The sequence below is a fragment of the Myxine glutinosa genome, chromosome 4 (genome assembly GCF_964187855.1).
Source record: "Myxine glutinosa chromosome 4, kmMyxGlut1.1, whole genome shotgun sequence".
NCBI lineage: Eukaryota > Metazoa > Chordata > Myxini > Myxiniformes > Myxinidae > Myxine > Myxine glutinosa.
The window spans coordinates 111,919,179-111,943,205 of NC_136264.1; the positions used below are offsets into that span (position 1 = coordinate 111,919,179).

At 45.2% G+C, this 24,027-nt stretch overlaps 1 protein-coding gene across 1 annotated transcript in view; it reads left to right on the forward strand.

The window, feature by feature from the left end:
• The first annotated feature begins 6,365 nt into the window (after positions 1-6,365).
• CPE (carboxypeptidase E) overlaps positions 6,366-24,027 on the forward strand; it is a 72,269-nt gene continuing 54,607 nt past the window's right edge. Inside the window, exon 1 of the mRNA XM_068113120.2 lies at positions 6,366-6,759. Within this exon, the coding sequence (XP_067969221.1) occupies positions 6,489-6,759 (271 nt within the window). The 5' untranslated portion in view covers positions 6,366-6,488. The remainder of the gene's footprint in view (positions 6,760-24,027) is intronic.

Genomic DNA, 24,027 nt, shown 5'->3' on the forward strand with positions numbered 1-24,027 from the left:
ATCTTGATGAAATGGACAATTTGCTGTATCAATGGAATTTTTTTTCTTGGGGGTGAGGGGTGGAGGGGGGGGGGCACAGGTGAGAGGATCTCACACGGGGTAGAGTAGTCTCACCCGGTGGTGGTGCCAGAGGGTGTTACAATTCCCTTGTCAAACTCACTAAATATTCTGCACTCTATTGGAAGCTGATTCCCTTACAACAGCCCAGTGGAACCAGGTTATCAGCTATTATGTATATACATATTGTTGCGGTTTTGTGTTTTTACAATAAAGGTTAATTTCCCCTCATAGATTAGTTGCACTACAACACGTAGCCTCGTTTAAAGCTCAGTTATTTCATAGTAAATGTAAGCGTAGACCTTTCCTGTGTGTAGTTTTGCGTTGAGTAGAATAATGGGAATTAGGTCCTTTACGATGCCTCCATGCTTTTGGTTTTGGCGCGAAATACCACGAGGCAGCCCTGAACAAATCGGCCAAAGGCGAAGGAAGGCGGGGGGAGGAGGCAACGGTAAGCGCGAGCCGCCAATCAGGGCTCGAGGGGAGTGGCTTACCACTGCGGCAAAAGGCGGGGTTTGGAACATTCGATGCGGGCTAGGGCGGGGGCAATGTAACCCTGTGCCCAGAGCCCCCACCTCAGTTATGAGGACATGTGCTGAGTTATGAGATGTGCGCAGGGCAAGCCATACGAGTTATGAGAAGGGATGCGCGGTGTTGAATTCAGTCATGAGAAGGGATGCGCGGTGTTGAATTGGGTTATGAGACGGGAGGAGACGCGCTCTGTTGAGTTACGAGAGGGAAAGTGCTGTGTTGAGCTGGAGTCAGATCCTCCGTTGAGTTACGAGAGTGAAAGCGCTGAGTTACGAGTTATGAGTTCGGAGCGCTCAGTTTGACGGCAGTTGTATTAATCGCGCTGTAAGAGACAGCCGTGCCGGGCCACAGACACGTGCATATTTTCCTGCCTGCCTGCTTTGCCGAGATACGCGCCACGAGGATTTTCCCGCCTGCCTGCCTGCCATCGCCGGGACGCGTGCTGTGACCGCCAGAGGGCCACGCCGGGTGAGCTGTTCCTGGACGACCAAAGCCGGTGCGTTCAGCGCATGAACATTTTTTCCTTCATCCCCCTGTGAGTGTGAGTGGGCCCATTGTCTGGGTAATAAGTTAAGACTGCTTAAGACTGCCCTGTGTCTTCTTCTTCTTCTTCTACCAGTGTACATTGTGTAAATAATAATTAAATGTGTTCTTCCTTTGATTCGACCGCTTTTGTCTCTCCATCATTGACTTAGCATGGTACGAATTATATCACTCTGATCGGGTTCCAATAGCAAGGTAACAGCACGGACCACGTGGTACGCCCTCTGCTCGGGTGTACTCCATTACGCGTGGTTCGTGCAAGACTCGATCTCCGCTTCCGCGGCGGCGTGGGTACTTAGGTACGTGCGAAAATTGTCCCGAGACCCTTGTCAACGTCTGCCTGGGAGTGGCGACTCAAGTCTCGCGGTTCGAAGACCCAAGGAGAACAAGGGGCTTAATCTCCCCCTGGTAAGGGGACGGGCTTCGCAAAACCCGAACAATATATATCACTGTATCGCTTCACTGACGGGAATACTAAGAGGGGGAGGGGGGGGGGAGGGATGTAAGAGAGAGAGGAGGAGAGAGAAAGATAAAGAGAGAGTAGGGAGAGAGAGGGGAGACAGAGGAGGGGTGGAAGTAAGAGAGAGAGAAAGAGAGAAAGAGAGAGAGGTGTGGGAGAGAGAGGTGTGGGAGGAGGGTGCTGCACCATATTAGGAGGGGGGGAAGCGACGAGAGTAGAGAGAGAGGTGGGGAGGTGAGAGGGGGAGGTTAGGTGGGAAGGGGAGTTAGCAAAGAGAGTGTTATGCCTTGCTTTATGACCACACACACACACACACACACACTCTCTCTTTTGTTATTATTGACTGAACTGCATATGTAATATATCTGTGTGTGTTCAGTCTGTTTGTATTCGTGGACGTGTATAACCAAAAAGCACACGTACGTACAGAGACAGATTTCAAGTTGTGGGGGCCCCTAGGACATGAGGCTATGATACAACTTGTGGAGGCCCCTGTCATAAAGAAATATCATTATATTATTGATTGATATGAAATTGATTGTGCCTACCAATTCATTCAGAATTTTTTTTTTACCTATGTACCAGGGTTGACGCAGGGCACTGGCCCAAATCTATTTTAACTCCTTGGCTACCATAGGCCACTTTATGTCTTTGAAATCAGACGTTGACGTCAGTCAGACGTCTGAACAAGCAGTAATTCCAGGCAGGAATGACGTGCGTTGGAGGATGCCATTATTGATCCCTTTGCAAAGATGCACAACAGGCGTCCACACTGACGCTTCCCCCCAAAAAATAAAGAAAGGTAGATTTGCAAAGACAACTTTTATAAAACCATGGATTTATGAATAAATAATTGAAAGATGTGATTTTGTGTTCAATATATTTTAAATGTTTAATAGTAGATATAAAATATAAATTGATATATGTGGGAAAATTACATACCCAGACCAGGAATTCCTGGTCTTGGGCATGTAATTTTTTCCACATATATCAATTTAATTATTTAATCCTGTTCATTAATCTAATATAAAATGTAAGTTTTTTTTCTTTTATTGTTAAACAGATACTTTGGGTCAAAAAAGCATCCTTTATGTAACATAAGAAACATAACGATTAGACTATTTTTCTACACGTGTCACTGTGCTAAATGTTTTATCAGGGGTATGGGGATGGGAAGATTGAGGAGGTCCGGACCCCAACTCTTTTTGTACTGACATGGAAAACAAAACAAATGTTTCATATATGGCAAACAGTTTAATGGAATATGCATACAGTATACATAAACCTTGGACATGAAGTTCAACAAATTGGGGTTACGTGCTTTCCAAATGGTTACAAATATTTCAATCACATCTTTATGACGCAGCAAATCATAATCGATACTCAAAAACGCGAGTGATGAGAGATTATCTTGATTCATTGTTGTTCTTGGTCTGTTATTTATGATCTTCATCCTGGAAAAGACTGTTCGCTACTGCAATTGGACACCATCAGCACGAAGTACGTTCTCAGACCAATTTCAACCTTTGGAAATGCAGCTTTGAAAACGTTCTCCACAAGAACTTTATAGAAGAACATTTCCTTTGGCAAATTGTCATTGTAGTCTTCTTTGTAAAGATTCACAATGGCAGTAAAGTGCACTAATTTGTTACTAAAGCTGACAAGACTGGTCTGACAACTGCACTCCAAGTCAGACTTGGATATACTGACAATATTGGCTGCAGCAGAGCAAAGATCAGAAACATCCAGGTTTTCCAGCTGACAAAGGAAGCCAAACCATTCACAGTCAGTCATAGGCAGCTATTCTCTCTGTCAAGGTTACAAGAAAAGGATCAATAACAGCAATAAAGCTTTCTGTGTGGAAATTCTCCCTGGATGTCAGCTGAACTTCCTGCGCTTGACCTCCTGCGCTTGACTTCCTGCGCTTGACCTCCTGCGCTTGACTCCCTGCGCTTGACTCCCTGCACTTGACTATCTGCGCTTGACTCCCTGCGCTTGTCTCCCTTCGCTTGATTTCTTGCACTTGACTCCCTGCGCTTGACTCCCTGCGCTTGACTCCATGCGCTTGACTCCCTGCGCTTGACTCCCTGCGCTTGACTCCCTGCGCTTGACTCCCTGCGCTTGACTCCCGGTGCTTGACTCCCTGCGCTAGACTGCCTGCGCTTCACTCCCTGCGCTTCACTTCCTGCGCTTCACTCCCTGCGCTTGATTCCCTGCGCTTGACTCCCTGCGCTTGACTCCCTGCGCTTGACTCCCTGCGCTTGACTCCCTGCACTTGATTTCCTTCGCTTCATTTCCTGCACTGGATCCAGTGGGTTGAGGTGCACATTTTTTAGGCGAGGATGATCCTGAGCATATGCTGCTGATCCAGACGTTCTCTTCCTCACATCCTTATATTAATCGAAGTTACCTCTCTTTTGCTCCACAAATCTTTTCTGAGACTTCAGTGCCAATACTGCAGACTGAAGGACCATTTTGGTTCCTGTAGGTTGTGCTTTGGTGTAATGAACCTTTTCAAAGTGTCATTCAATAATGATTTTAATGGTCATAAAAAAATTAAATAGTTATTTTTGTGGGGGCATATTTCGTGGGAGCCCTGGGGATAGCGCCTTGGCGTGCTCCCCCTTTATATTCCGCCCTCCGTACATACGTCGGTACGTACACCACACGCAAGTCATATTGGGTCACCTGGCGCTCGCTCCTGCTCATTCATGCTGCATGCATACATAGTCTATGTCATTAATATGAACACATGACAGCACGTAAATACGCATTTATAAACTGAGTAATAATAAAATAAAATAATTTTTTTTTTTGAAATGTAATGAAAAATCGAGTTTTCAACTTGAGCCCCAAATTTTTTTTCATGAGCAACAACCATTCAACTTTCAAATTTGCACTTTGAGATCACTCGCGTACGGCGTCTCGCGGTGGCAAATTGATGCGAAATGTGTCCGACGTCAAGACGAGGCAGAACAAGCTGACTAGCGGTCTATGGTCGATTGCATTCTGACCTCAACACTGGATTATTGAAGCTGAGGACACATCATAAAATAACGGCTGAAGCTTCAAAATTCTGGGTCACATTTCCCTCGAGTTTGCTCGGATAAAGGAACACGTGAGCAGATTGTGACTCCAGGAGCACGGTTGGTTTCAGGTTTCCTATAGATATTCGACAGATTGATTTTATCAGTCACAAATTTTAACTGTGTTCTTGCTCTCAGTAAAGGGCCACAGGTGTTCCTCCGTTTCGCCAATTAGTGTCCGTCCTGTGTGACCGATGGGAGGAGCCATTAGCACCACCACCAGTCCCTCCCCTCCAAACCGTCACCACAACCAGCCCCTTCCCTCCAAACCCATTACCACCACCACCAGCCCCTCCCCTCCAAACCCATCACCACCACCAGCCCCTCCCCTACAAACCCATCGCCACCACCAGCCCCTCCCCTCCAAACACACCACCACCAGCCCCTCCCCTCCAAACCCATCACCACCACCAGCCCCTCCCTTCCAAACCCATCACCACCACCAGCACCTCCCCTCTAAACCCATTACCACCACCACCAGCCCCTCCCCTCCAAACCCATCACCACCACCAGCTCCTCCCCTCCAAACACACCACCACCACCAGCCCCTCCCCTCCAAACCCATCACCACCACCACCAGCCCCTCCCCTCCCCTCCAAACCCATCACCACAACCAGCCCCTCCCCTCTAAACCCATTACCACCACCACCACCAGCCCCTCCCCTCCAAACCCATCACCACCACCAGCCCCTCCCCTCCCCTCCAAACACACCACCACCACCACCAGCCCCTCCCCTCCAAACCCATCACCACCCCCTCCCCTCCAAACACACCACCACCACCACCAGCCCCTCCCCTCCAAACCCATCACCACCCCCTCCCCTCCAAACACACCACCACCACCACCAGCCCCTCCCCTCCAAACCCATCACCACCACCAGCCCCTCCTCTCCAAACCCATCACCATTCACCACCACCAGCACCTCCCCTCCAAACCCATCACCACCACCAGCACCTCCCCTCCAAACCCATCACCACAACCAGCCCTCCCCTCCAAACGCACCACCACCACCAGCCCCACCCCTCCAAACCCATCACCAGCACCTCCCCTCCAAACCCATCACCACAACCAGCACCTCCCCTCCAAACCCATCACCACCACCAGCCCCTCCCCTCCAAACCCATCACCACCCATCCAAACCCATCACCACAACCAGCCCCTCCCCTCCAAACCCATTACCACCACCACCATCCCCTCCAAACCCATCACCACCACCAGCCCCTCCCCTCCAAACGCACCACCACCACCAGCCCCTCCCCTCCAAACCCATTACCACCACCACCAGCCCCTCCCCTGCAAACACATTGGATTATATATCCATGTTGTCCAGCACATGCGCCGTCCCCACCCCTCGTCCCTCCCCACATTCCTTTTTGGTCCATGTCTTCTTTTTTGTCCTTCAACCGTGCTCGCTGCTGATGACGTCCCTTCCCCTTTCTCTCTCTCTCCCTATTGTTCCTTTGTTATGTTGCGTCCTTATCCGTTCCATGTTCTACTTCCAGCTCTTCCATGAGCCTCGCCTTTGCATACAAAAAAAATGAAAGAAAACAATGTAACTCGTTTCATCTCGGGTATTCGTTTTGAGAAACGGAACAAAGCATAATAAGTGTCACTCATACTACAACTACAACTACAATGCAATACAACAATTTCAGCCCAAACAATCCATGCATGATCTATCCATCGAACCCGGTCACAAAAGCGGAAATGACGTAATTATTCTAGCCTCTAGGCGTGGCCAGACTGCTGTTGTGAAGGAAGCTGCTTTTCGGTGCGGCTCGTGCAGGAAAACGTTTGTGCCGATCGGACCATGAAGACCACGATCGTGACGTTCGCCGGCCTCCTGATCGTGGTCGTCGTGGGGACCCCGATACGGGAGAGCCGAAGCGACGATGACGGCGCCTTATCGGCCATCATGCCGCCGCCGGTTTATCACCGTTTTAAAGCGCTCCGCCAGGCCCTGGTCGCGGTGTGGAGACAGTGCCCGCAGGTGACTCGTCTGTACAGCGTGGGCACAAGTGCCAATGGGTTGGAGCTCTTCGTGCTGGAGATGAGCGATGCGCCGGGAAAGCACGAACCTGGTACGATAGCTTGTGCCGGCGTCATTGGCGAACTGACGTCATGAATAATGTATATGTAATATTGTAATGACTCGTGTTCACCGCAGATTTGGTTTGATTCGACCTGCCCTTTGGCATTGTGGGTGGAATGACGTCATTCATTATGTAGCGTTACATAATGTAGGGTTACTTCCTTCTATGTAGAAACATGTTTTAACGAATGTTTGACGTATAAACGCGACAGCTATTGATAAATTGTTAGAGTTGTGAAACAAAATAACGTTCTCTCATCTTCCTTTCACGAAACTGGTAAAAGTTCACCTTCTCGATTTTATATTTACGAGTAGGCTACACCCGTTTACTGCGGGAGCGGCAGGACGGGTCATTCCTCTTTGGGGTATATAGATTACAGTCGATCTATGGTCGGGTCTCAAGAACATCGGGTGTGTGTTCATTTACCAAGTTTCTTGTGGAGTGATCGCCAAGTGGTTCAAGCATTCGAGCAAGCATTCCATTCAAAACCGTTAACTTAAGGAACGGCTGGCTTGGCAAGCGCTAGCAAGCTGCTTGGTAAACGAGCACACCCCGGGCTTCCTCCCTTTCAGTTTCGTATTAAACAGAAGGAGCGAGTTTCAAAAGGCCGCTACGAAAAATGCCACGTTAGCGGCAGGGTCATGTTATTTACCTAACCCTTGTGGGGTATATAGAGTACAGTAGATCTTCGCTCAGTTCTGTAAGTAAAACTGACCTCCCGGATGTCGGGATTCCTCCAAATTTCTTTATTTAGTGTTATAAAGTGCATTAGCGACTGTTTAAAAAGCGAATCATACGTGTTTGTGGTTTATAATATTTTTTTTTACTTCTGGTGGAGGTCGTTGGGCCATTGCTCCCACAAAAACACCATGATGAGCTATTTATTAACGTTGACTTGACGTTTGTCCAAGGAGGAAAAACCCCTTGGGGAGGTGGGATATTATTAGTATTAATAATGTTTTGTAATAACATTAATATTATGCTGTTATCGTTAGTTTTGTTATTAGAAGCGGCCTTGGGAAAACGCCACGATAATGCTAACTTAACATGGATAATGGATAATGGATATACACCTCAACATGCAACCACATTGATGACTGGTGGGGAAAACCCGCTCGGGGGACAAAGCCTCCTTGGGGAGAAGGGCAAATGAATGCGCTACAACCTTTATTGTGTAACCCTTAGTCATCCTGTCAAGTTTGGTTGAGATTGGATAAGTAACGACGGAATGTATCGTGGTCAAAAAATCATCAGACAGACACCAAATTGTGTATATTAGTATGATTATACATACTAGGGCATGCCCGTACTATATCTATATCTAAAATTATATCCCCCCCTCTATTTACATGAAATGGTTTGGTCCATGAAATGTTTTGGTCCATTCGCAACGCCAAAGCGAACGGCGAACGCTTTACATGAAATGGTTTGGTGCATGAAATGTTTTGGTTCATTCGCAACGCCAAAGCGAACGGCGAACGGCTTGCGAGTACAGTGACAATCCCCCCGGGGTTTTTATTAGTTTTAAAACATAGTATAGCGCCAACATAGTTTGCAAACGTGAAATAAATGAATACGCTCTCAAATGTGCCATCCGAGGCAGAGTGTGTCCGCCACGTTCGGCACACGCGATAGTTCGCTGCTCTCTGATTGGTTGAATCGTTTTTTGGACATAGCTCGGTAAGTAATTGTCCGATTAATATGAAACCTTGAAAAGGCACATCCTCGGGTCCCCAGCAATATACCTGGCAAGTTAAAAGTATATCGGACCCGTGGTTGTCGAGAAACAGCGGTCACAGACAAACAAACAAACGTACAAACGTACAAACGTACAAACGTACAAACAAACACACAGAGATTACTGGAATTATAGATAGATATATATTTTATAAACAGGAATCAAATTCCTGCGAGGGGCTAAATGTGAAAAAATTCTGACTCGATACAGGGCTCGAACCCCTCTATTGATTACGCGTCAACAGCCCACTGCACCATTGAGCGAGCCGTAATCTCCTCAGAACTTTAGAACAGAACTCAGAACTTTATATATATATATATATATATATATATATATATATATATATATATATATATATATATATATTGTTGCGGATATGGCATTTGGCCTCAATATCCGCTTGTAAATACTCCCCTATTTCCCCAATACTCCCCAACTATCCCCAATCCCCCATTCCCTAGTCCCATTGCCTGTAAATAACACTCTGTAGAACCGACCTTCCCCTTTTTCCCCCATTAAATGTCGTGCCCAGGTCCACCGCATCACACGTAGACAACTTTCGGACATCTTGCTAGTTATTCTTAGTCTATGTCAGTTAAGGACTCGTTTCCATTAATTCTGACTCTTCGTTGCACCAGAATGTGATTATATGGCACCAGTAGTGAGTTTAGGACCTTCCCATACCTCCTCCCATCTTCTTCCCCAAACAACAACAACAACAACAACTACAACAACAGAGGGGCGCGGCGCGGCGAGGGGGGGAGTGTGCGTCCTCACACCGGCTCGGTTAGCCGCCATGACCATGCGCTCCACGGGGTTACCACGAAGGGGCTGGCTGTCAGCTCCTCGTCAAGGGCGGAGCCGGTAACCCCCCCGCACGCACCCAATGAGAAGCGACGTGCCGATTCCATCTGGGGCGGAGCTAACGAGCCGAGGGCGTGTCACTCCCCGCCGGATATACGCAGCGACTCACCGGACGTGACGTCAGATGCGCCCCCAGCTTGAGACGACAAGACGCCACCTCGAGCGCTGTGAAACCTCCCGCATCTCTGGACCGGACCGGGTCGATTCTGTCCTTGAGCCAAGAGTGCACCTTGAGCCATCGATACCCGCTTTCCTTGCTATCAATCCCCGTGTGAGTCAGCCTTTTGTCCCGTTTATCTGTCGTCTGTTGGGGTTAATATAAGAGTGTGTCTAAGTGCTTGTCTTTCTATGATGTCCCTCTTGTAGTTGTAATCTAACCTTCCGCCTTAATATAATCTCCTCCGGAGGTCTTGAGAACCGTATCCCTGGTGTCGTGTCATTTTAATCCCAGCCGTGTGTCTTTTCCTTCATTGATCTAGCGTAGCGCGATTAGTCAACGTTCGGGTATAATCGGGTAACTTGTGCAGACGTGGTCATACCAAACCGCTCGGTAAATAACATCTAAGCCGCGTCTGTAACAATATATATATATATATATATATATATATATATATATAATTATATGGTGGTGGTAGGTTTATATTTATATATAATTATATATATATATATATATATATATATAAATAATATATACAGGGGTTATGATTTAAAAAAAGAAAAAATATTTGCGGGCCATCGAAACAGATTTTTTTTTTTTTTGCAGTGTGCCAGGCCACCTAAACAGATTTTGTTTTTGTGGTCCGCCGGGCCACTTAAACATTTTTTTTTGTGGTCTGCCAGGCCACCTAAACAGATTTTTCTTTTTTGGGGTCTGCTGGGCCACCTAAACAGTTTTTTTTTGTTTTTTTTTAAATGGTCTGCGGGGCCACCTAAACAGATTTATTTTTGTGGTCTGCCTGGCCACCTAAACAGTTTTTTTTTTGTGATCTTCCGGGCCACCTAAACATATTTTTTTGGTGTCCGCTGGGCCACTTAAACAGATTTTTTTTTTTGTGTGTCCGCTGGGCCACCGAAACATTTTATTTTTTTGTGTCCGCTGGGCTACCGAAACATTTTGTTTGTGTGTGTGGTCCGCCTGGCCACCTAAACATTATTTTTTTTGTGATCTTCCGGGCCACCTAAACATTTTTGTCCCCCGTCGCTCAGCGGAGCGAAAGGGGGACGATGGCTTTCCCCTCCGTCCGTCCGTCCATGCGTGCGTGTGTGCGTGCGTGCGTAAACGGAGGACCGCATTCGAATTTAGTGTGTGGGTGCAACCCACGTCAAAATCCAAGATGGCCGCCGCCATGTATGTCTGATGCCATGTATGTCTGAACCTTGTAACCTGCATATCTTGAAAAATAAGCGAAGTACCAACTTCTAATTTGGCGTGTGGGTGTATCTAGGCACAAGCAAGAACGCTGTTTAAAATTGGGTCGCCACGTCAAAATCCAAGATGGCCGCCGCCATGTATATGTCTGATGCCATGTATGTCTGAACCTTGTAACCTGCATATCTTGAAAAATAAGCGAAGTACCAACTTCTAATCTGGTGTGTGGGTGTATCTAGGCATAAGGAAGAACGCTATTGAAAATTGGGTCGCCATGTCAAAATCCAAGATGGCCTCCGCCATGTATGTCCGAACCTTGAGATGAATATCTTGAAAAAATAAGCGAAGTACCAACTTCTAATCTGGTGTGTGGGTGTATCTAGGCACACAGAAGAACGCTGTTTAAAATTGGGTCGCCACGTCAAAATCCAAGATGGCCGCCGCCATGTATGTCTGAATCTTGTGAGAAGAATATCTTGAAAGATAAGCGAAGTACCAACTTCTAATCTGGTGTGTGGGTGTATCTCGGCATAAGGAAGACCGCTATTGTAAAGTGGGTCACCACGTCAAAATCCAGGATGGCCGCCACCATATATATGTCTGAACCTTTGGAGCGAAATATCTTGAAAAATAAGCGAAGTACCTTCTGGTGTGTGGGTGTATCTAGGCATAAGGAAGAACGCTATTGAAAATTGGGTCGCCACGTCAAAATCCAAGATGGCCGCCTCCATGTTTGTCTGACCCTTGTGAGTGAAATATCATATCATAGCATGTTTTCTGCGTGTTCCACTTTGACAACTCACATCACTTCCCCGACGGGGGACCTAGGCGTAACGCTTGTTTTTTTTGTGTTCGCTGGGCCACCTAAACAGATTTTTTGTTTTTGTGTGTCCGCTGGGCCACCTGAACAGATTTTATTTTTTGGTGTCCGCTGGGCTACCTCAACAGATTTTTTTAATTTTGTGGCACGGCTGTATATTATTTGCTGGTGAGTCAAACTAACATTTACTTCAGTGAGGATGTCAGGGTGGTGGAGGGGGCAATATCGAAATCCACAAAACCCCTTGAGTGGGGATATTGCTTCATAATGTTAATATTATACTATTATTATAAGTGTTATTATTACGTTTGTAATGAGACGCAGCTTTGAAAAAAACCAAAACGCCACGAAAACGCCTTGGAAGAACTCCACAGAAACGGCAGGAAGGGTCGTGTTATTAACCCTTGTGGGGAAAATAGACTGCAGTCGATCCACTATCAGGAGCGATCGTCGACCATGAACTAATGTCCGGATTTCTCCAAATATATTTCAGTTCTTTGTTAAACAGCATTATCGACCATTTAAAAAGGTAATCAAACGTGTTTATGGTTTACAATATTTTTTACTTCCTGTAGAAGCCGTTGCTCCCATGGAAACGCCATTACAAGCTATTTATACACTTTATCACTGCAGGAAAAAACCCCTTGGGGAAGTGGGACATTATTAGTATTAATATTGTTTTGTAATAACATAAATATTATGCTATTATCATTCGTTTTATTATTTGAAGTGGCCTTGTAAAAACGGCACGATAAAGCTAATTTAACATGGATATACACCTCGACACGCAATCCCATTGACGGCAATGGCGGGGAAAACCCCCTTGGGGACGGGGGAAAATGAATGCGCTACAACCTTCTTTGTGTAACCCTTAGTCATCCTGTCAATGATGTATTGTATACATGTATTGTATAACGATGTATACTGACATTGTTTTTATTACATTTTAGTTGTAAGGGCCTCTCACTCACCTACCGCAGGCAGGTTGGTGGTCCTTCCGTCTTCTACCGACTCCTCTCTGGCCTTGCTCCCCCAGCTCTCTCTGGGCTCTGTCCCGCAAATATTCCTACAGGTCGCACAAGATCTGCCTGCAAACCTTGTATGGTTAAACTGCCAAAATCAAGACTCTCTGCTCACCTTCACTCCTTCATTCCTCTTTTCCCCCGCCTCTGGAACAAACTCCCTCACTCTCTTCAATCCCACTCCACCCTCCAGGTCTTTAAAACAGCTGTTCACCACCATCTCTTATCTTCCCCCATCCAAAACCTTGATCTTTTCTCCCACCGCTAATTTCACCCCAATTCCACTTTTTTGAAATACCAACTTCTGTCCTGGAAGTCCTTGGTGTCCTTGTGTTTTATACTTCTCCCACCCCTGTCCCCCCCTCCCCACCAATCCTCCCCCCAAGCCCTCTCCCTCCCACACATCTCCCTGCTCTCAAATGTTGTGTGCTCTCAAGTGTTTGTGTGCTTCCCCTACTCTCCGCCATCTTGTCTTCCGCTCCCTCTTTTTATATATTTTGTTTGTCTGGTTGATTTGTTTGTGAAGTAAATGTCAGCTCTTTCACGAGCCTCGACTCAGTACAAAAAAAAGAAGAAAAAAAGTTTATTTTGAATCTTCATTGTACCTTTTTTTTATTTGGGGGATGGATGGAGGGAGAGGGGGAAGTGAATGCCTATTTGGAATTTGACATTAACATAAAAAAACAGTCGTGGCCAAAAATATTGGCACCCTTGAACTTTTTTCAAATAATGCACCATTTCTTACAGAAAATTGTTGATATTAAAAAATATTTTGGTATCCACACATGTATTTCTTTGGTTTGCATTGGAACAAAACAAAAAAAGCTGAAAAAATTACTAAATCTTAGCTTATTCCACACACAAATCCTAAAATGGCCTGGACAATATTATTGGCACCTTTTTTTTCTTTTTTTTTATACAGAATCGAGGCTCGTGAAAGCTAACATTTATCAAACAAACAAATCAAACAAACAAGCAAACAAAGTCTATAAAAATGGGAGCGGCAGACAAGATGGGGAGAAAAGGGGAGGAAGCACACAAACACAACATTTGAGAGCAGGGACATCGGGAGATGTGTGAGAGGGAGAGGGCTTGGGGGGAGGCAGGATAGGTATAAAACGCAAGGACACCAAGGACTTCCAGGAAAGCAGTTGGTATTTCAAAAAAGTGGATTTGGGGTGAAATTAGCGGGGGTAGAAAAGATCAAGGTTTTGGATTGGGGAAGACAAGAGATGGTGGTGAACAGCTGTTTTAAAGACCTAGAGGGAGGAGTGGGATTGAAGAGAGTGAGGGAGTTTGTTCCAGAGGCGGGAGAAAAGAGGAATGAAGGAGTGAAGGTGGGCAGAGAGTCTTGATTTTGGCAGTTTAACCATAAGAGGGTTGCAGGCAGATCTTGTGCGACCTGTAGGAATATTTGGGGGACAGAGCACAGACAGAGCTGGGGGGGCTAGGCTGGAGAGGAGTCGGGAGAAGACGTAAAGACCACCAACCTGCCTGAGGTGAGTAAGTGAAAGGCCCTCGGAGATAGCGTCATCGCGGGAGATTCCAATGATTCTGAACGCTTTGGTTTCAACAGCGTGAAGACGAGCTAGGTGTGAGGCAGGAGCACCAGCCCAGAGGGGAGAGCAGTACTCCATTGAGCTGCGGATGAAAGCCTTGTATGTGGTGAGGAGCTCAGGTGTGCCAAGGAAGGACTTCGCATGACGGAGGATGCCCAGTCGGCGACTGGCTTTGGAGGCCAGCTTGGAAATGTGGTTTTCCCAGGAAAGATCATGGCAGATAGTGAGACCCAAAAGCTTGAGTGACAGAACTTCTTGGAGAGGATTATTCAGAAAGTAGATGGGAGGGTTGTCCAGTCGGTCTTTTCGGAGAGACATCATAAGAGTGTGAGATTTGTCAGGATTGAAAGACATGTTCCACTTGTTTGCCCAGTCTGTGATTTTGTACAGGTCTGCAGAGAGTGAGGAGGCTGCAGACTGCCGATCTGAGGGATGAGGAATGGAGCGGCAGAGAGTGGAGTCATCAGCAAAGAGATAGAGAGGATTTTCAAGAGAGTCAGAGAGATCATTGATGAAGACCAGAAAAATCACAGGGCCCAGAACATTGCCTTGGGGAACTCCAGCCTGAACAGGAAGAGGAGATGAGAGAAACCCATTCAGGGCCACACGTTGACTACGACTGGAGAGGAAGTCCGCCAGCCATGCGTGGAGATTTCCATGGATACCAAAGGAGGAGAGTTTGGTGAGCAGAGCGGGGTGCCAGACCGTATCGAAGGCACGTGATATGTCAAGGGAGACGGCTCTAATTTCCTGTTTGGCATTGAGGACCTCCATCTATTGTTGAGAAAGCAGAAGCAGCATGTCCAGAGTAGAGTGACCTGGTCTGAAACCAAATTGATGATCAGGGATCAAGCCATAGGAGAAGAGGAAAGATTTCATATCCGAAGCAATGATGGATTCCATGACTTTGCTGATAATTGGGAGAAGGCTGATTGGTCTGTAGTTGCTAGGATCTGTTTTTGCACCTTTTTTGTGTAAAGCGGGGATGTTGGCTGATTTCCAAGCAGATGGCAGTTGACCTTGAGCAAAGGAGAGGGTGAAAAGAACAGAAAGAGGGAGTGAAAGAGCGGAAGAACAGATTTTAGGACCTGTAGGCTGATGCCGTCAGGTCCAGTTGCAGAGTCAGAGTCGAGGGTTGACAGAACCTTTTCCACCATGTCAGGAGGAAAGGACACGGAGTCCAGGAGCAGCTGGGTACGACGGGGTACGGTGGGTACAGAGAGGGATGGGTTTGGGACACAAGATTTAGAGGCAAACACAGAGTTGAGGCATTCAGCTTTTCCAAGTGCGGAGTCAGCTGTGTCGCCATTTGAGGTAAGGGAGGGGATGGAGGGGGAACAAACACCAGAAACAGATTTGACCAGACGCCACCAGGATTTGGAAGAGGGAGACAGATAAGAGAGTTCGGTCTTGAGAACGGACAGATATTGTTTCCTGGCTCTCCTGAGGGTGGACACACACTTGTTTCAGGCTTTGTGAAAGGAAATGAGATTTCCTTCCGTTGGATTGCTTTCCAGAAGACGAAGGCAAGTTGTTTCTGGGCAACAGCCTCACCACAAGATTCCGTGTACCATGGACGGGAGGAAGGATATGACAACTGAAGACGAGATGGGATAAATCTGTGCATGAGAGACAGCAATTTACTTTGGAAGAATTCCCAGGATGAGTTGATGTCAGAGGTGGTAGAGATGGGAGACCAGTCCTGATGATTGATGGCTGCTTGAAGACCGTGCCAGTTGGCCTGAGTGAAATGCCAGACTCGTCGACGCTGAGCAGGCTCCCTAAGAATGGTAAGAGAGATGTCCACTTTAACAAGCACATGATCAGATGAGCCGATTGGAGCAGAAGAAGAGCAGCAGACATTTTCAGGGAAGTTAGTCATAACCAAGTCCAGAAGAGAAGATGCTCCGTTGACTGAGATCCGGGTTGGGAAATTGACAGATTGTGTCAGTCCCAGTGAGTCGCAGAAGTCCTTTGCTGAGGAGCCATGGCTGGTGAGAGAGGTACCCAAACCCAACCAACTGGCATGGTGACAATTGAAATCACCACATATGAGGAAGAGAGAGTTGGGATGAGTAGATAGATGTTGGTCCATATTATCAGACAGCGAGATGTAGATGGAGTCATCACTGTTTGGTGGACGGTACAACACACATATGAACAAGAGGTGGGAGCGAAGGGGAAGCTGTAGCCAGAGGTATTCCTGGGGGTGAGGTGGAGAGAGTGCAGTGCAGGGCGAGTGAGGAAGAGAGTTTTTGATAAAGATAGCAACCCCACCTCCAGGACGAGGCTCAGGTCTATCATACCGGAGGAGGGAGTAACCCTGGAGAGATACTAATGAATCAGAGACATCATGAAGGAGGAAAGTTTCTGTTAAGCATATCACGTCTGGTTGGTCAGAAGCAACCTGTATGGAGAGATCAGTTAAGTTTGAACGAAGGCCCTGGATGTTTGAGGTCCATGCCGTTAATGAAGAGGAAGGGGGAGCATCGGATACAGAACAGGGGGGAGGTGGGGTAGGGTAAGATGTGGAAGAGGGAGGGAGAGCTATTGAAGGTGTGTCAGAGATTTCAGAATAGCTCGGAGAAAGGGAAGGATGGGGCGGACAAAAGGTTTGATGGTGATTGGGTGAGGCACAATGAGGTGTTATTTGAGGAGGGGGAAGAGCGAGGCAGAAGGTTGGGGGAGATGGAGATGAGAGTTGGATGAGGGAAGAAGCGGGGAGGACGCTTTGAGGAGGAGGGGTGAGAGGGGGAAAATGGAGAAGAAATGAGGGTGGGGAGGGGCGAGGGGGGAGTTTATGAGGGGATTGGTGTGGGGGGAGTTTAGGAGGGAAGGGGGGAGATTTGAAAGGGATGGGTGATGGGGAGGATTTGGAGGGGGCAGGGCAAGGGGGAAGATTTGAAAGGGATGGGTGATGGGGAAGATTTGGAGGGGAGGGGTGAGATTGGATTTTAGAAAGTGTATGATTAATGGGAAACGAACATTTATTGCAAAATGAGTTGCTTGTGACCTTCGAGTCAAAAATACGTTTAAGGACGCTGGAGGGAGGATGGAGTGCAGGAGAGTGTAGGGAATGTAGAAAAGAGGCACTCTAAGAGATGGAATTTTTTTTTGGGATGAATAGATTTGGTGAGCAAGTTAAAAGCAACCTTTTAAAGAAGAAGAAAAAATAGGTGTTGTAATATATGACAGAATACAGAACTTGAGGGGAAGGTTTAAACATTTTAAAGTTTAACACTGAAAACTATCTGGGGAAATGGGGGAGAAACACGTGGTCGAAGAACGAACGAACGAATAAGAACGAATAAACGAATAAGATCAACGAATAAGAACAGAGAAGGAAAATGTTTTTTTGTTTTTTTGTTTTTTTTTTTAGTTGAGATTTTAAACAAGGAAGTAGGCTATGGGGTGAAAAGACTGGGAAAAACAGAGAACGAAAGTTATTGGAGCACAAACGACGGACCGCTGAGAGAAAAACAAAGCCTCAAGGTTGGACACTGAACAAGGCCTCAAAAGACACGACACGAATTAACACGATTTTCTATACAGGTATGAAAGATTTACACCGAGAATCTTCCTCCGGACACACTTTCCGTATACACACCATAAAATAAATACAGTTATAACGAAAATACAAATGGGAACAATTACTTAACTTCGATTTCGATGGAGAGCGTAGACAGCTGCGAATAAACGAAACCTCGCCGGCAAGACCGGCCAGACCTTTTCGAAGTTGTTGGAAATAATAAGATTTCAAGCAGGTGATTCTTCTTTACTTTGGAAATGAACTCATCTGTGGTGAGTTGCAGGTGCCTGCAATATATAAATCACTCATTCAACCAGTTTGAATGGAGAAAAGGAGTCATTCTGCTGTTTTGTGTCACTGTGTGTCCCACAATGAGCATAGAGAAAAGAAAGAAAACCAGAGAATTTTATTAGGAGGTCAGATACAAGATTGTAGCCAAGCATGGACAATCTCAAGGCTACAAGTCCTTCTCCAGAGACCTTGATGTTCCTGTATCCACCGTACGCAATGTTATCAGGAGGTTTAATGCCCATGGCGCTGAAGCCAACCTCCCTGGACGTGGCCGCAAGAGAAAACTTGATCGAAGATTGCAGCCAAGGATTGTTCGAATGGTGGAGAAAGCACTTTGATCAACTGCCAAACAGATTCAAGCTGACCTTCAGACCCAAGGTACGACAGTTTCAACTCGCACCATCTGTCACCAACTCGATGAAAGGGGGTTCGATGGAGGACACCACTGCTGAGAGAGAGACAAAAGAAAGCCTGACTGGAGTTTTCCAAAACACAACTGAACAAGCCAAAATCCTTCTGGGAGAATGTCCTGTGGACAGATGAGACAAAATTAGAGCTTTTTGGTAAAGCACATCATCTCTATGTTTACAGAAAACAAAATGAAGCCTTCAAAGAAAAGAACACCTTCCCTACAGTCAAACATGGAGGAGGTTTAGTGATGTTTTGTGGTTGTTGTGCTCCCTCTGGCACTGGGTGCCTTGAATGTGTGCATGGCATCTTCAAATCAGGAGATTACCAAGGCATTTTGGAGCGCGCAATGTTCAACCCAATGTCAGAAAGCTGGGTCTCTGTCGAAGGTCATGGGTCTTGTAGCAGGACAATGACCCCAAACACACTTCAAAAAGCATCCAGGAATTGTTCAGGACAAAACACCTGGACTGTTCTGAAGTGGCCAGCAATGAGTCCAGATCTAAATCCCATTGAACACCTGTGGGGAGATCTGAAAACAGCAGTTGGGAGAAGGCAGGCACCCTTCAAATCTGGGAGAACTGGACAAGAAGAGTGGGCTAAACTGCCAGTAGAGAGGTGTAGGAAGCTCATTCATGGCTATAGGAAGTGCTTGACTGCAGTTATTTTGTCCATAGGCTGTGCTACCAAATATTAAGTCAAGGGTGTTAATAATTTTGTCAATGCCATTTATTTTTATTTTCTTATTTAAAAGGATATACAGTATTAAGTTCTGAATAAAAAAAAAAGGTTCTGTAATATTAACAGTAAAATAAAGAATTGTGGAGACCAAATACTTTTGTCAACTTCTTTTTGGAGAAGATTGTGTGTTATTTTTAAAAAGTGCAAGGGTGCCAATATCTTTGGCCACGACTGTACACTACCTCTCTGCCAAATTTCGTCCGAATCCGTCCACAACCTTTTGAGATATCATGTTCACAGACAAACAAACAAACAAACAGACAGGGCTGAAAACATAACCTCCATCCACCTTTGGTGGCAGAGGTAAACATCACCTGTTCAAGCAATATGCATGCTACCACAGTTATCCAATTAATATGAAACAAACGTACATCAAAGTTACGTAAAAGATGAGAGTCCTGGTCATGATAAATAACGAGAGAAAGAAAGAAAATGTCTGTATCAAGTTGAGTCAAGAGCAAAGGAAAAAAATTTAGTTTTTGAGATTGTGTGGTTTTGTAAATTATTTGTGGAAATTGGCCAGTTCACAAAACCACGTGGGCACAACGCATAGGTCTGCCAGGACAGAAACCAATGTTGAGAGCCAACAGTGCACACAACTCGGTATTGAATCTTGAAACTTTCACACATAATGATGAATCTATCCACCATTCCCTGGCTTTTAACACTGGAATGCAGGCACATGCCTCCATTGCTTTGGGCACGATAAAGACTTCTCCTATGAATGATGGACCACAATTTTTTTTAATGCATGGCTTTTAATCGAGTCAACAGCAACTGGCTTTAATTAGGCTGCATTTGCAACGAATCCAGGAAGATATTTAGGTGATTGTGCTTGTGTTGACCTTTTTCTGTATTGGTGTCGATGCTTATGGAGAAGCAAAATGACAAGAGACAGAAGGTTTACAGCCAATCAGTGCGTATTACAGTGGGTGGACATACGCAAGGAAAAATAATACAAAAGCAAGTCACAATGGTCGAGAAAGAAAAATAATAGGAAAGAATCAGTCTGTGTACTGTACTGTATAGATGTGCATGGGTGAGTGCATGAGGTAGTGAGGAGGACGAGATAATGGATATGGACATTATTCCACATTTGGCAAAACAAGGGGATAAATTGATGCAGGTGGACAACCCGCCTGGACTTGTGGAGCAGGAGCTGGTGAGGGCTTCCTGAGGAACATGTGCGACATGGGACAATTGGAGAAGGGCAGAGAGCAGTAGGAGCAAGTCCAGATGTAAGGTTGTATAAAATAGAGCCTAACAACTTGCCATTCGTGGAAGAGTGACATACCCTGGTAATTTTGAGATTCCAATGGTGCAGAGGGCCTCGTTTTTGTATGCCTCAAGAGGAGAATGGTGACCAGCATCCTAGAACAGGGAGCCATACTCCATGGATCTCCATATGAAAACTTTGTACTCTGTGATCAGCTCTGTGTGCCTCAGGAATGCCTTGGCTCTACAGAAAATACCCAGACGGTGATATCATCCTTCCACAAGCGTTTATGGCAGATAGTGAGGCTAAGGAGTTTTGGGGACTGCACCTCTGACAGTGTCTGTGCAGAGAAGTAGATTGGATAGTTTGATTACCAATTCTTGTGGAGATCATGTGAGAGCGGTTGATATTAGTATTAAGATGCTGCCTTGTGGAACATCAACTAGCTTTAAGGGAAAGATGAAAGGAAGTGTACTGGGTGTTTCATTGTTTGCTGTCTATTATTGATCTTCCTGACATGGTGGAAGGAGCAGTTGAGATAGTTGCAGATGCCACAAAACTGTACAGCCCAGCTGGACCCACAGAGCAAACTAAAATCCTACAAAAGGACTTGGACAGTGTAACCAGATGGTCAAACATGTGGAAACTGCACTTTAACCAAGGTAAATGCAAGGTGGTACACATAGGCAAAAATGACCTTGAACAGGAGTATGGTATGAATCAAGTTACAGTACAGAAGGTCAACCAGGAGAAGGACTTGGGAGTTCTCGTGGACAGGGAATTGAAATTCCACGATCTTGTTGTAGCAGCTGTTAACAAAGGATATCAGCTACGTGGCATCATAAGGATGACATTCAGTCACATGAACAGGACTTCCTTGTTGCTTTTGTGCTTAACATTGGTTAGACCTCTCCTAGAATATGGAAATCTCCTCACTGGCACCTCCTATTCAAGACAGATACAGCTTAAGTTGAGAAAGTGCAGAGGATGGCCACTAAAATGGTTCCAGAAACCAAGGAGTTTCCCGATCAAGATAGGCTGAGGATCTTGAATCTACACTCCCTCTACTATAGAAGGGGGGAAGGGTGATGTGATTATTGTACATCAGATTCTTCATGGGTTGATCAGGATCGATCTTCAAGCCAGCTCGACATACTGTACTTCAACTGGAGGTCACTCGAGGAAGTTATTTAAGGAGAGGAGCAGATTAGACATCAGGAAGTGCTTCTTCAGCAGTAGAGTTGTGGATCACTGGAACAGTCTTCCACCGAGAGTTGTTGAGGCTGAGACGACAAGTGTATTTAAGTCTAAATTAGACAAGCCCTGGTTGGACAAGTGTTTCCACCTTCCATAAGTCTGCTGTTCTCAAGCATGTACACACTAAAGTTCAGTATTTCAACGAATGTAGAGACGGGGGTATTCCAGGATCGCCTTCTTCCTCTAATCCGATGATTATGATGATCTTGGGAGAAGGACATTATCACCGGTGTTTCTGCTCAGAGAGAAAATCTGACAACTAAAGTGTTTTTAACCTTATTCATTCTACCTTTGCGTAACTTAATTGATCGACATGAATCGACATGATCCAGTGATCCTCCATATCGACATGATCGGAATCGACATAAAGCTGGCTGTTCCATCTGCTAACAATCAGCTGTGTGTGTTATTAATGTTGTGGTATCTTTGTAAAAGTGTGCCATTATATCCTAGTGCCCTGGCCGAGTTGCAAAATTTTACGTCTTGATTCTCCATTGGCAAAGTACCTGATTAATTTCATGCCAAGAGTATTGCTTTGGCAGCTATCCTCTCCTTGGTTGGTTGTTCTCGGCATTTCCCCTCGATCTTTAGGTTGTTTATCATGCGACTCGCTGTATGGCAGGATGTTTCAGTCTGTCGCGGCACCAATCTTCAAATCCAGCTTTTGTAGTTGTTTATTAAAGTAGATGGGATTATAGGCTGATAAAATTATCTTGGATATATGATTAGACAAACGGATCTTAACGATATTTGATTATATTTGTCTGAATATTATTATATACATATTGACACTTTGATCAGATTACATTCACAAACATTTTAAAGAGCTGTTCCCAACCAGCAGTTTGTGTTTTTTGGTATGCGATGTACAAGGCAATACTGTTTTACTAAATGCTGTTTTTTTTCTCCCAGAAGTGTACAAATGGAATGAGTGTTCAGTGCAGATTTATTGGTTGGCATCTGAACAGTGCCGTAATATCAGTCATGGCCGCTTCCCAATTTTAAACTTAGGCAGAGCTTGTGAATACTGATGTTTGTGCTATCAGAATTTATGCTTGGGTTGTGTGGTTGCAACAGTTATTTCAAATCTGAGCATTCATGGCCAATCTGAAGAAAGTGTTGCGGGGCTTTAAGAAATGTAATTTTTTTTTGTGCTTGACCTCAGTTGCTCAAATTAATTTGTAGATTTGAAATTCTTGAAACTACCAATGGGATCTTTGCACAAAATCAAAGGCTTACATTGGGTAAAAAAATAATATGAAACTGGAGCTGCCACTTTATAACTGCTGGCAGTGATAACCGGTTTCCTCAGCCTTCCCGCCTTGATCCAACCCGGCTTTGATCCAACCCCGCTTTGATAAAACCCCGCTTTCATCAGACAGACGTAACACATGACATCCTCTTTATAAAACTGAATTCAGTATTGTATTTTAAATATATTTTTTTAAATGAGGGGTCTTTTGGGTCATTGGGGTCGTTTGAATCCTCGGGGTTCTCTGGATTTTTTGGGGTCTTTTGGGTCCTCTTGGTCTTTTGGGTCCTCGGGGCCTTTTGGGTCCTCGGGGTCTTTTGTGCCCTCGGGTTCTTTTGGGTCTTCAGGTCCTCTGGTTCTTCATCGTATTTAAGGGTCTTCGGGGTAAATGGGGTTTTGGTGGTTTTAAAGGTCTTGGGGGACTTGAATGTTCTTCAAAGGTTTAATGGGTCTTAGCAGTCCAAAGAGTCGAAAGGCACATTCCGATAGTACATAATTAATAGAGGTACGCAATTAATTGAGAGGATGCCACTCACTTCAAACAGCACATAATTAATAGATATATTGAAAAGTCAAAAGGCTGGAGAAGATAATAATGTAGAGGTTCTTCGTCTTCAAACAATAACATCTGGCTGCCATGGCATATGTTATGTAGATTTGAAATTGCCATATGTGGTTGGCATGCCATATGTTATGGCATGGCAACAGTACACTTGTCTGTAAGTTTCACCTCAAACTGTTCAACCGTTTCAGAGGAAAAGGGTTTTTAGTGTTTTTTTTAAGGCATTTCTGTTTGTTTTTTTTAAATGGCCGAACCATGTGACTGATGTCATTCTTTTTTTTTTCCTCATCAATTTATCCCTAGATGATGCTCAATAAATTTCATCCTGATTGGATGAAGTTTTGTACTTGTCAAATTATGACATCATAATGGAGGCACCTATGACATCATCAGTAACATGTGTTATTGCACATTGAGAGCACTTTACAAAGAGCCATGTCTCAATTTTTCCTACACAGAATTTTTAGAGATATGGAGGTGCAAAGTTTTTCGTTTTTTTACAAGATGGCGCCTGCACCACGTGACCTATGACGTCATAATTATTTTAAAAATTCTGCAAGAGGTGCTCTTATGGTGAATATTTCCTGTCAATCCGACTAACGATTTCAGAGAAAATGTGTTTTTAAGA